This window comes from Falco rusticolus, chromosome 4 (genome assembly GCF_015220075.1).
Source record: "Falco rusticolus isolate bFalRus1 chromosome 4, bFalRus1.pri, whole genome shotgun sequence".
In the NCBI taxonomy this organism is placed as follows: Eukaryota; Metazoa; Chordata; class Aves; order Falconiformes; family Falconidae; genus Falco; species Falco rusticolus.
This window is the reverse complement of record NC_051190.1, coordinates 111,743,426-111,757,214: the sequence shown is the minus strand read 5'-3', so window position 1 is coordinate 111,757,214 and position 13,789 is coordinate 111,743,426. Positions and strand designations below refer to the sequence as shown.

General features: G+C 41.5%; 1 protein-coding gene across 3 annotated transcripts in view; it reads right to left on the bottom strand.

The window, feature by feature from the left end:
- RAPGEF5 (Rap guanine nucleotide exchange factor 5) overlaps window positions 1-13,789 on the bottom strand; it is a 164,774-nt gene that overhangs the window by 7,310 nt on the left and 143,675 nt on the right. For all 3 annotated transcript variants that reach the window (XM_037383646.1, XM_037383645.1, XM_037383647.1), the window contains 5 exons: window positions 11,995-12,085; window positions 9,300-9,350; window positions 8,104-8,191; window positions 4,701-4,765; window positions 104-158 (listed from right to left, as the gene is read on the bottom strand). In XM_037383646.1, the coding sequence (XP_037239543.1) occupies window positions 104-158; window positions 4,701-4,765; window positions 8,104-8,191; window positions 9,300-9,350; window positions 11,995-12,085 (350 nt within the window). The remainder of the gene's footprint in view (window positions 1-103; window positions 159-4,700; window positions 4,766-8,103; window positions 8,192-9,299; window positions 9,351-11,994; window positions 12,086-13,789) is intronic.

Genomic DNA, 13,789 nt, shown 5'->3' with positions numbered 1-13,789 from the left:
TTTGCTGCTGTAGTAAACCTGAGCAAGTGGAAAGAAAGTGGGGGGAAAAAAAACCCTCAAGGATGTACAAAGGCAAAGTAAGTAACAAGTTTTGACTACTCACCAAACTGGTTATTTCTGCAATGTCTCAATGACCGAACAGTATCCGCAATCATGTGCTGCAAAGACCAAATATAAAAAACATCAGCGTAAAAATCTGAGATGAATACTGTCATTAGAAAAGCCTGAAAAAAATCTTCTTACCCTACGCTGTACAGCAAAAAGCAATGGCAGTAAGGCAGAAAAAGAAGACAGCAGGAGAGAGACTTTGCTTTTTGTTTTAGTGATAATACATGATGAAGCAGAATTAGTCTAGAAGGTCCTTATTGATATCACACAGATCAAATGAGAACTCCCTGAGAGCCCTAAGGAAAGCGGTAAATGAAAAATAGCTCAAAATTGGCTTATTTTTGTTCCTGTGACTTTTATTAAACCAAATCCTACAGCAGGGCAGGCGTGCGGACTGGATGGGTACTTCTGGGTTCAGCCCCCAGCTTTATTGCATTATCCAAGTCTGCAACCTCACTTTCTGTCTCCATGTGTTGTCTAATTAGGCTGCAACCCCCTTTGTGGTACAGACTACACCTTTACGTACACCTGTACAATGCCTAGCACAATCAGGCACCGGTATCAGCTCGGCAGTTTTCTGCAGTATGATAACCAACACCAAACCCCAGCCCACAGCCTAAACCCTGCAAAGCAAGCACACCGACATCTCCTACCAAGTAAGACTATACCCTAAGTGTATTATTTAAAGAAAAGCTGGTGCTAACAAAATGTTGGATGTTCACTTAGATTAAGCAGAGAAAAGAAAAGGTTTAAGTTTGGTTTCTCAATCAGGCTCAGGTCTATAGGTTATAAAAAGTGGAATTGTTCACTATAAATCAGTGGAGTGTGCTCATTTTCACTAGATGTCACCCATAAAGTTCTTGAGGTATTACTTTTTTTTTTCTTCTTTATTTGACCGCTTCCGTGGCAACTCTTCACCAAATCTAGTAACTAATTAAAACAAATTGCAGTTAGCAGGAATGATTTAATAGCTCGTGCAAACAGCTGAGGCTCTTCTCACATCTCTTTAAAAAATAATTAGAGCCAGAAAAGATTAACTGTCTTGAGCAGAGTATGTTTTAAGACCAGAATGACACAGAACAGCTCATCTCTCAACACTCTGGGAGTGGCTTACAAAGCTCCTCCATAGAAAAGCTTATTCAATGGAAACTTTGTATTCCTTTCATCAGTAAATCAAAATATTTTTTCCTGTTACCCACTGTGCTTGATTTGCCATGAAATCATGCGATCTCTTGTGTTAATGTCTTTGCACTGATTATAATGAAGTTCTAGTGAGATGATCTAGATTTCATGCACAATAGTGTGAGTACTGGGAAAGCTACAACTTCCCCCAGTGCTGCTGCTGTGGTATTTTCCAGCTGATATCCTTTGCCCTTGGCTTTTAGAACTGAGAGACCCCACCATCACACACACTGACATTCTTTGCTGTTTCTCCTTTGTAGTCAGTCAGCGTGGGGTCCACCCCCAGACTGGCTTCTGAAGGTGATGCTCTCCTAACAAAAAACCTCTTTGTGTAACACTCTCTTAAAGCAGAATCCCAAATCTCCTGCTTTTAGTAGCCTAATTAGGCATTTCTCTCTGACTGTTTTCGACTCTTTGAGATCCAATTGTAATACAAAAAAAAAAAATCAGTCAATTCATCTGCAAAGCAAATGCTATTTCCTGACTGTTTTAACAGGTGCTTGCATACCATTAGTGTGATGAGTAACACATTTCTTGTGGCCTTTCAGCCACAAGATCTGGGATCATTAGCACTCCTTTAGCTGCAAAGGATAGCAAAACCTCAGGTTTAGGAATTGCATAGATATTTGGGGTGGGGGTGGTGTTTGATATCCTTCAGCTGTGTGTACACAGACCTTACAGCGGAAGGCACTAGGTGAGAAGGTATTTTCTACAACGGTAACGGCCATTGACCTGTATTAGAGTTTGCTGGAGTGTGGCTAAGACATGTCATTGCTAAGATGTGGGTGATGGCTGACTGGAGAAAAAAAAGTTAATAAGCCACATTTCAGTGAAGCTGGTTAGTAAATACCATGGAAATACCTTGAGATGCAAGAGTATAAGACCATATTCCTTCAGATTTAGTTGGGGAAGTGGGTATGGTATTAAATATTGATGTAACACTATTCTAGACTAGAGTTTACCCAACACGGAGTGAAGCAGACCACTGCAATCCCTTCAACTTTTGCTAAAACTAGGTAACGTTAGAGCATTTCATTCCCTTCTGTTTGCAAATTCCCTTCTTTATATTTTGAATTAACTTCGCCTTCACTGCAATGATGTCATGTCAAATCAAGTTCAGTCACAGTAGGATTGTTGAGGTCCTTACGGTCTAAGAATATAAAAGAAGTGGGGATTGCAGAGGCAGAGAATATCTTTTATTTAACCAACTGATAAAGTTGGAAAAAACAATGGTTCAGACTGACAGGTCCTCGTTCTTCAGGTGAGACGCTTAATGCAGAAATGAAATATTTCAAAATACTGATCTACAGGGAGATACAAAAAACCATCTTTGCTTTGAAGTTCATAAGTAGAAATTCTGTGCATTTATGACAGTGAGTAAGTTCCTTCCCCAAAGCAGTAATCTGCTACGGTAGAATGATTCTTTTCTTCTTTTTCTGCAACCGCAAATGTGCAGGTGAGGTTCAGTGGCTTGATCCAAACCAAGCAGAAGTCAATGTCAATCCTAATTTTCCTCAGCAGAGGCCAGAAAGTGCTCAGCACAGTACAGAACACCAAGGAAGACGCTCTTCCTTGGGACAAAGCCCTTATAAATTAGAAAAGGAACGTGAACACACTGTGATCACACACTGTGATCATGTGTGATGCATCTTGTTAGGAAGTTCACGCCCATTGCCTGAACACCTTGGCATCCAAACGAACCAGTCTAATACACATACTGCCTGAGCCTGCCTGGCACTCACAGTTAAATCTCTCTTAAGCCCCCATTCCTAAGTTAGCACTATTGCCTGCATTCAGATGTACACAGGGCTTGTGAGACAGCATGTTCCTGAGGGCATGATCTGACTAATAATTTGGAGGAAGCGTCAGTCTGAACAACCCTCACCCCACCACCATCACCCCAGACTCCCCCCCTGCCGTTCGGAATGCCCAGTATACATCTGCATGGGAAAGGTGAAATCCTGGCTCACGGAAGTCAATTGGTGAATTAGCAAAGCTCCCAGTGCCTCTGGAGACACGATGGTGGCAGAAAGGCTTGGGAATCTTACCCAGCGAGTCCAGCATACAGGATTAAACAACAAACAAACAAACTAACCAGGTCTGGCTAAGACTGAACAAGAATCAGATCCTGCACATTCACTAAATAAATCTATGGACCAGTGGGGGGATTTTAGTATCAATTATTGTGCATCAAGGGCTAGTTTAATTTACATGTTAATTGGATGTACTTCCAAGAGGCAATGAAGAAGAACATGCTAATGAGTTTTATGCAAACACCTAAAGGTCAAACAGTTAATGGACTTGGGACAAGAAAACCTTTCAGCAAATGCAAATCGGTGTTCTTGTAAACTCTACAACAAGAAAAGGTACAGAAATCAAATAGAAAACACAAAAAGAGGAGCTCAGGTTCAAAAGTCAAAGTCTACATCTGCTTGCAAGTTGGAAGACAATGTATATTATGATAGGATGTGAAAATAAGTTCAACCTCTGGTTCATGAATAACTCCATGGTTCCACATTCATTCTCTAACAAGTGTAAACATGTGGAGAAAATAGTTGGGAACAATTCATCTGAACAGTCCCATGGCACATCTAGAGCGAGCGGGAAGAATATTTTGGTTTCTTGATCAAATAATCCAGGCCAAGAAAATAAAAATTAACTGAAAGTTTCTCCTCTCCACTCCACCACTGTTCAGATACACAAACTGTAGCTTTCAGTGCTACGCAAATGTTATCAACAAAGAAATGAAATATGCAAATTAGAGAAATAAAACCTCTATCAGTAATATCATGCCAGAGTAGATGTCATATGATATCTAGAGTAGATGTGGCCAAAGATACAACGTCAGTAAGTGCCTTTATGCATAAAAATTAGTATAGTGGTATTTACAGACAGTTTAATTCATATTTCAGGCATTATTTTCTTCATCATCTAACCTAGATCAAAAATATTACTTTCATTTAACATCCCTGGAATTGGCATACCAGTGGCAAGTGATAAACTAGAGAAACCTTTAGTGCCTTGAGGGGAAAAAAAAAAGGAAATATAATTCAGAGAAAGCTGAGGCAAGAGAACCGAGGAGAAATAGCCCACGAGGTGGTGCAAAGGAATAGATCTCACTGGGGGGTGGGGGTGGGAAGAGCGGAGTGTGACAGTGATGCTGGCCATTACTGGCTTAGGCATTTTAAACAGGAGTGGGGGAGGAAGGAGTCAGAAAGGAAAGGAGCAGTGAAAAGGGGAAGGGGAGATGGGACTGTTGGCTGTTTTATCCTGCTTGCTCGTTTTTAACCCTGTTTATTTCTTCCTGATTCAGCCAGAAGAAAATCTTTCAGTCTTACGAGATGAGGAAGGGAAAGGGAAGACGAAAACATAAACCTTTTTGAAAAACAGGAAGGACAAAATTAGCTTACCAGCTTTTCAAAATTAACAAGGTTATCCAGAAAAGTTTTATTTCCTTCATGGATGAATGTTACATCTGAAAAAAATAAAGGAGAAAAAATTATTTTTCACGGCTTTGTTGTTCAATACAAAGAAATAAAATGACTAAATGACAACAAAAAGAAAAAAAGCGGAAAAGTACCCCATTAAGGATTGACACAATACCTTGTAACAGGGGAACAGAAGCCTGGCATAAGGATGACATGGAGAGATTATTAGATAGCACTACGTACACTTCGTGACAAGAGGATTTTCGAGTGGGAGCATGGATTTCTTATTATACCTGTTCTGTGCTACTTCTGGGCACCCCAAGGGATGGCCCTGCATGGCATGCCTGTGCTCTGCACCCTGCGTCACCAATCCAGCCATGCTGCCCACGGCCGTGCCCAGGCTGGGGCTGGCTGGCTGGTCCTTGAGTCTAGAGCTCCGTAGGGGCAGGACTGCCAGCTGCTGGAGTCAGCTCTGACACCCCCTTACTTCCCTCTGGGGGACACGACGTCTTCTTCAGAGACACTGCTACAGCAGTGGCCAGCCAGGGAGGTTAAACACAAGCTACCAAACCGAAGTGCAAACCCTTGAAATAAGCATTGTGGCTGGGGAACAAACATTTTTATGCAGTGGTGTTGGAGAGACTTTGCAAAGGTAACAAAAAGGTCAGCGTTAGGAAAAGGAAGAGGTCTGTATTTGGCTCCAGGAAGGGAACTGAACACGGTGTAATGAACTGGGGGTTGGGGAATATCATGAGAAACAAATGTTGCTAAATTAAGATTACAACTAAAACAGTAGCTTGAGGTCATTTTCTCTGTTTTTCTCATGCACATTAAGGACATGAAGTGAGACCTATCTCAGACACGAAGTACTAAGGACATGGAAAAATTCCCTGTGGGGACTGAAGCTCTGAATCCCATAGTGCATCCTCTGGGTTGCTGAAAATACTAGCAGGAGCACCGCCACCATGCCCCCTATCAGCTCTCTCCTGGATGTGTGTGTACCCAGGAGTACCAGAAGTCAGCACTATTGCGATGAGACAGCATTCCAATACCATTACTTCTTAAATGTCACAGCTGTGTCTGCCAGGAGGCAAAGGGCACAGAGTCAATGGGCAACATCTCCCTCTCAGCAGAGGTGCCAGCCTCCAACCCACCAGTTTAACTGTGCATCTCAGCATTTCTCCTGTGCCCATCTCTAGGACTCCCTCTGATGCCCACTTGGTCCCCCTAATTTCAGGGATTTTAGGACTGGGAACCTGCAGCTGACACTGTGGGATGCTTTGTCACGCCATACACCCCCTTCATCCTCCCCCGAAACAGCCAACCTGATTTATTTCCTTTTGTTTCAAAGACTCACTCTGTGCCTGAGGGGCATTTTGTAATTGCTCAGAATGGAAATGATAACGGCTTCATAGCTGGTGGAAACCCAGAGCTGGGACTCATTAGGCAGAGGTCTGCGCCAGGGGTGCAGAGAGCTCCCATGCCCCCAGGGCAGCTGGGCTGGGGTCCACCTTGGGCGGGTGGGCAGGATGGCCACCACGCCAAGTCCAGCCAGCACTCCTGAGCAAGTGGGGCAAGCATGGCATACACTGGGGGTGCCTCCAGCACCTCTCTGCCCCTGGGCAGCATCCCAAAAATCAGGGGCAGCATCCCAAAAATCACGACCTTCTTAAACCTCCTCTACCAGGTTGCTTTGGGGTACACCCAGAAAAAGGGACTGGGAAAGGACACAGCTTCATGACAGAGGCATTACTTATCCCATATCAATGCAGTTAAAAATCGTCCATCAGTTTAATGAAAAACTTAGACTGGAAGCAGAAATTTCCGCACAGCTTTTTAAGTCAATGACAGCAATGTGTGTATCTCTGAGGGTGGAAGGAACAGAAATCTGCTTTGCGGCCAACAACTTAGAGTCTAGATAAATTCAGTGGAGCAGAAAATTGCATCTGAGTTAGGTTGTAAGGGTACATCACAGTATTTCATTACACATTTGAAAAATCTGGCCAATTTTCAAAAGCTGTGTCTATGTGCTGTAAGAGAGCCCTACATTTATATTTAATTAACTTTAAAAGGACACTCAACTTATTTTTCATAATTAAAGGTTATTAATGATTTTCATTTATTTCTTGAAATTACTTTTGTTCCTTTTGTGTTGAAACAGTAATCTGTTCAGTTGCGAATGATTTCTATGTGACCCATGCATACTGCATTGGTCTTGGAAATGACACTAATACAAACATGCTTGACATGGAATAAAGTCCTACATACTGTGCAATACCTTGGCAACACCTCCTTATGGATTACTGTATTGAAGAAAATTACTGTATTAATTTTCAGAGTCTCCTTGCTGTCTCCAATACAGTTTAGAGCCATGAATGCTGCTTATGTGCACGTTCTTATACACCATATTGTACTGCTGCACAAATGTCATTGCTACAAGCTACTTGTTTATGTTTGGTGCCTTTGTTTGCAGGCAAGACATGCTGGAGAACACTTAAAGGATATTGATTTTGAAGCCTTGATAATGGTATCCATCTGAATTAATGCAAACTCCTTTGATGTGTGCAAAGAGGGGAAGTGCCTGATGGCTCCCAAACTGTCGCTGACTGATCTGGAGAACTGTCTTCAAACATTTTAAACTGGCAGCAGCAGCAGCAGGTTGGGATAAACAGCCTAAAGAGAACACTTTCGGAATACAGGAATAATCAAATGAATTTGCCATGTTCAAAGACAAGGCAATTAATAATTAATGACTCCAAGACAACAGAATATTTGAAATACCTGCCACTTAATTAGCTGCCCTGCTTACTGTGTTAACCAAGTAGTTGTATTTTATTTCAATAGATTTTTTAAAAAGTATTTTTTTTATAGTAAGAATTTATCTCTTCCAGACCTACAAGAGACCCCAAAATCCCCTCTCAGGACAGACAGATGGGGCAGGTTCTGCCTTTCGGGTGATGCCAGGTAGGTCCAGCCCGGCGAGGCAGGGCAAGCATCCCAGAAGAGCAGCATGACCAAGGCCGCTTGTGCGGGTACCAGGTGGCCCCATTCCGGGGTCTGCAAAGTCTTGCTTCTCCACTGAAGAGGACGTGGCCAAAGCAATAACACACCGCTCTACCCACACCTGACGGGAACGTACTGAAGTTTGAAAACCCGTGTGAAAACCGCTCTCTTCCCCTTGTCTGAAAAGGCAGCTGCCTTTTATCCAGACCAAGTGGTATCTTGTAGATACTTTACTACACGTACTGTACTACTAGATACCATACTCCTGTAGTTCCATACTACATCTGCCACGTGCTGATCACAAGACCACATGAAGGAAAAATCACCTTACACTTATTTTAATTAATCACAATGAAGAAAAGCAGCCAAGCTTTAACATTACCTTTCAGAAGTAAGGGCATGAAGGGGATTTTCGGAGATTTCATTTTCTTGAATGCATCTCTGTAAGCTTTGTGATTCAGAGAAGGGTCCTACAGAACCATTTGGGTAATAGAGAGAAAAATCAATAGGCAATAAAAAGAGCAATTCTAAATCCATTACGAGCTTATGATCTGAACATGATTTAGATATAAAAGGTTTCTTCAGGAAATGAGGTAGATAAAGGTTTTCTAAGCTAGATGACTTACTAAACTGAACAGGAAATGTAAACAGTGAAAGGAACAAGAGCAATTGCATTCCTCTAGATGAAGCAGTGCTAAAATGGGAGTGAGCTGCAGAATAGTCACTTGGACTGCTCTGTAATTTCCCCACAAATTTCTATTGGCAAAATCTCTTCAGCTTACTATCTAGCACAAAATGTATCCCAGAATATATTCCTGATTAATTTCTTCTTTAAAAAAAAAACCAACAAACAACACACCACTACCACCAAAAACCAACAAAATCCCCACAAAAAACTGTTCTAAGATCAATGGATCATACTGGAGAATTGCAAAGTAAATAAGAGTGTATTTCAGTCCTGCTGTGTAAGCAATTCAGAAAGTCATCTCAGTTTCCCATATAAATGAATGTTTTTGTACACCAGCTTGCGCACAATACTGAGAGAACACATTAATTTATAACAGATCCCAAGTACAGAAGTGTGACAGCCACTGAAGGCTGGATTGCACGTTCCCCACACCAGGCAGCGAGCTCACCATGCACCCACCTCCATGACAGCCAGAGGAAACGCTTGTTTATTCAGCTTTGATAATGCTGACAAAGACCCTTAGCCCTGGAATTTTATTTTATTTTTTTAAAAAACTTCAGTTGTCCTCCTTTCCTCCTGACCTACAGCATGTTGCTTTAGATAAAGGCTGATTAACCACCACAGCAAAAGAACAGCTTCCAAATTGATGCCAGGGAACCAACACCACATTCTCCTCTCTCTGCTATTCCTCCAGCTGTCAGGAATTCAGCCTTCTCCCTTTTCGTGTTTGAAGACCGCCTCGGAGCTCTGGAGAGCTGTGAGGCCTTTGGCAAATCACAGCTCTGACATGACAAGTTCCAGCTCCAGACAATAACAGGCAGCTCCAAATAAATTATGAAGAAGGCACGTAAGGCCAAGCAATGCCGTTCTGCTGTCAACACCATACTCACCGTCAAACTTTCAAGTTCAGTGAAAAGTTTCTTGAATTTCCCAGGAATTTTCTGAAGTGGGGGGGGAAAAAAGGAAATTTGATTTAGGCAGAAAAATGCTGAGGCATTTTTTTTTCCATGAGACTGCTGTGGGTGAAGCACCTGCTGAAAGTGCAACAGGTAGTTAACCCGCACCACTCAGCTCCAAGAGCTCTAATTACAGACTGTGATCAGTGCAACACCAGTGAGGTACCAGACCCCGCAACCCTGCCTCAGGGCCCGGCATCCTTCTTTTATGGAGGCTGCTTGTTAGCAGCTGGTTTTATTTTCTTCCCTAGCTCCCAGGCCTGCTGCATTTACCTTACTGTCTGTATCGAGTTAGAAGCAGTAACACCAGCTGAGAATTCAAATAATGTGATCACATCCAGGTTAAATCATTTGCTGTAATCAATCTTCCCCTACAACATGGGTTCTAGAAATTAACAAGCATCATGCTTATTAGTGCTGTTTGATATACTGCTCCCAGTGCTGACCGATGTTACTACTGGTATATGCTGGTGCCAGAGAAAGAGATCTTTCCTTTACAGACGACTACTCCATCTCTGATTTCTCATCCTAATCCCACGGCGAGGAGCACAAAGCACCTTCCAAGGGAGCCCGGGGAACAAGCTACCTCCTTGCCCCACATGCTGACACCTGCTCTCCTCCACAAGCATCCGCTTCCTTTATCTGTGAGGTGCTTTAATGGATTCGCTTCATTATACCCAAAGCAATCATTCTACAGTTTGAAATTTCCTGCTGATATTTCAGACTCCAAGAGTGGAGTGCGGACCTTACAGTCTGTCTATTTTTTCCAACCATACTACTTTGTATTGTAAAAGACATCCCCCTCCTAGTACAAATCCCGTCTTGTTTTTGTCTTTAGACCCTGACACCCAGTGACACTACCAAGAGAAAAAAGATTCAGAACAACTAAGACTAAGTGAATGTGCTGTATGATTAAAACGCTAAAATACCTGAATATGGAATTGCACTTGCACCTTTTAATATCTTCAATCAGAGAAAGTTAGGCTCATTAAAACACTGCATACTGTAGAAAAAAAGTAGAGGAATATGCTTGGGAGCATACTACTACTTGGTTAAGAATTCAAGTGCAGAGCCAATATAATTTAGTGACTAAATGGTTGCTTAAATTTAGGTGGTTTCATTTACATGTGTAAGTAATTATAATTAATTTATAAACATTGCTCTACTTTCTGGAAGTCACATTACTAATGCAAATAACCTTCTGTTTTTGACATTTCCAGTGCAATGAAGTTTTATAAATAAAAAAATATGCATGCGACTTCATAAATATTTTACGCACAGAAACATGACGTATTTACAACAATACATATGCAGACACACTCCCTGTTCCAACAAGCAATATTTTCTGCTCTTCCTGAGAGAAGTCCACCAGCAGCACACGATCTCCAGAGGTCTCACCACACAGCAGAGTTCTGTGTGTTTCCATGTGGGAGAAATCCACACCACTGCCGCCTGGTGCCTTTGATACAATACTTAGTTTCTTCTGCTCTTCTACCACAGCTCAGAGAAATAGGATGAAGGCAACCCGTAAGAGCAGGCAAGGGCAAATGTTCCCTATAGGGGCATTTTAGAAATAGGAGAGACAAGGGGCTTCTGTATCATCATCCTCAGGTATGTTTTTTTCCATAAAATTTTTGCTTTATCTGTTATTGAAAGTTAGCTTCTCCTTGCCTGCCTGAGCCCCTGTAACTCCCACAGACACAGTCACTGCCCTTGTTTCTCTGCCTGCCAAAGCCACCGACATATGCAGCAACGCCTCCACATGTCTGATTTCAGCTAAGGGGGAAGACTTTGCTCTGGAAAGTGTTAGATAGGTTTGTAAGTTTCTGATGGCGGTTTGATTTCAGCTGTTGGTGCACAAGAGTATCACCAAGGCAGGAGATCACAGCCGTTCTCTGTCGCTTTGTATTACAGGTTGATATTTTTCTGAGTACTGCTCACTTGTGATGTTGAGGGCATGGAAGAGGGATAAGCCTTCACCCCATCACACTAAATTACTCCTTCACCAATTCTTGGTTCATCAGCAGATATAGCAAGCTTGCAGATACTACCACTCAATAATTTACCTGGATTGAAAAAAAAATCCTCAATATAAACACAGAACCCGTTGGGACCCTCCTCTAAACATCCCATGCTGTTTAGCAACCGGTAGCTTCTTTAGCAGATAATCTTTGCTCCCCAGTATGCTCTTTTCTCAGGGTCAATTTCCTAACTTTGTTGTTCAAGATGAGCAGCTGCAAAAGAGCTGATAAAGGAGAATTAAAGAAGGTTTATTTCTACTTTGTATTTTTTTAAATGACATTGTTCCATAATAAGGTATTGCCACCTTTATAAGACTTTCTGTTCTGACATCTACTTAAAATGCTAGGATAATTTATCGCACTTTTTTTTTAAGAGGGTAAGATCTCCTTGCTTTGTTCTTATTCAAAAACCCTGGAAGGACACATTTAGTTTTAGTTGAATAGCTGTGTATCTAAGTTTTCAGGTTGCAGGGAAGTACTGACACTAACTCTGTGTTTGATTTCAGCATGAAAAAACAGTAATTAGAAAGGAAAGGTAATTCGCCAGTATACAACCTTTGTAAGAAATGGTTTTGACAGCATCTAAAAGATAGGAAGATGCATCTTACCTCCCAGGTCTGAGACAGACGGCTGACAGATGCAGTGTTGAGACCCATAACAATAGCAAAGAATGAATTCAGATTTCTTTGGGCTTTACAGCTGTGGAATAAAAATATGAATGCTGTATTCTGAGTTTTTGTACTCAGGATCAGAGATAAATGGAATGCACAGGTATCCTAGGTTACTGAGTCACATTTCAACCCTCAGCACTAACATACAATCATCTTCCACATAATGAACTCATTAAATGTCCTCTCATGACCACCTGCAGTCTAGGTGATAGGGCCTCTAAGAAGTTTTTTAGCAAACGTTCCACTGTCTCATCAAGCCCGTTGTTGGCAGGTTATTTTTTTCCCTTTGCTGTCAAAAGTAATTTTCCATTTTCAGTGTTCAAGTTGCTCTCAGCCATCCTTTACCATACAGAATAATTCCTTGACCTCTATTCTGTTGTAGTATAAATATTTTCAACCCCTATTTCATCTTTTCTCAAATTGTACATCATTGGTTCCTTCAATTTCTCTTTGTGGTCATGGCCTGCAATCTACTTTTCCATATCATTATTATCCTTCATTGAATTCTTTGTAATTTATTTTAACTTTTCTCTCATCCGTTTCCTTCTTACCAAGGAGATGTAGTGAGACAGCGGGGAGGGAAGGAGAAACATAATTACTATTTGGGATCTAAGTTCTTACACCTTTCTCCTACGCAAGTATAAAACAAATAGCAAATTATTTATTTGGAACAGCATCACACTTTGTCCTTGCCTTTAATTTGTCATCTATTATCACCCAAGGACCTCTGTCACAGCACTGTTCTTTACAATCATGCATTTATTTCTTCAGCTCAGTATTAGCATTCTCTGGCTGAATTACTTTGCATCTATCTAAATTAAATCTTATCCTACTGTTGTTTGCACATGCCACTAGACTCCTTAGATCATTCTTTTTTTTTTTTTTATCCCCCAATGCATTTGCAATCCCTCCTCATTTTTATTGTCTGAAAATCTGATTAATGTTCAATTTACATATCCCTATAAATTAGTTGCAGTTAGCACTGGTTCCAGTCCAGGTCCCTACGGAATGTCCTTGATACCTCTATTCTTTGACATTTTACTATATACGATAAGATCCTGCCTATTTCTAGTCCATAAGGGAATTTGAAATCCTGAAATATTGTGTCCTTTTCAAACAAAAAAGATTCCCCTTTCCCCTGCAGATTCTTGAAGACCACTATAAACATAGGTGTGTGTGTGAGAGAGAGGGAGAGTAAGAATCCTCTTTTAAGATAATTTTAAGTACAAATGAATCTACTGGCTTCACTGGGATTTATCATCAGGGAAAAGTACATGCCCAGGCCTTAGACTGGGCACTTGCCAGCACTTGTTACAGGTTTTACAAAGCTTGTGCTCACCGCTCTACTATCTTGAAACGGTGTGTTTCTCACTTCACCTGTCTTAAAGTTAATCCTAACTTTGTTGCTTAGACTCCTTTTATTATTAAAGTCAGGCAGCTCCCGAAGGTAACTCATTCCAGGACAAGGAAGGTGTCCAGCACCGCCTGAGCGAAGTGCCTGCTGGGTGAGCCCATGTCTCACAAAGAGCTGTAGGGAGAAGGTCTGTCTTGCAGCCAGTCACTGCCTGGGCTGCTGTTACAATCTACCTCTGTTACTCTAACCCTATGTTGACCTGGTCTGTAACTCCTCAGGATGTTCATTTCTAACAACATGCGAATTCATTTTCTTTACTGAATTACTTGTTTTCTGTTTTAGACTAACTCATCAACAGAAGCATATGTATCTGTGTTT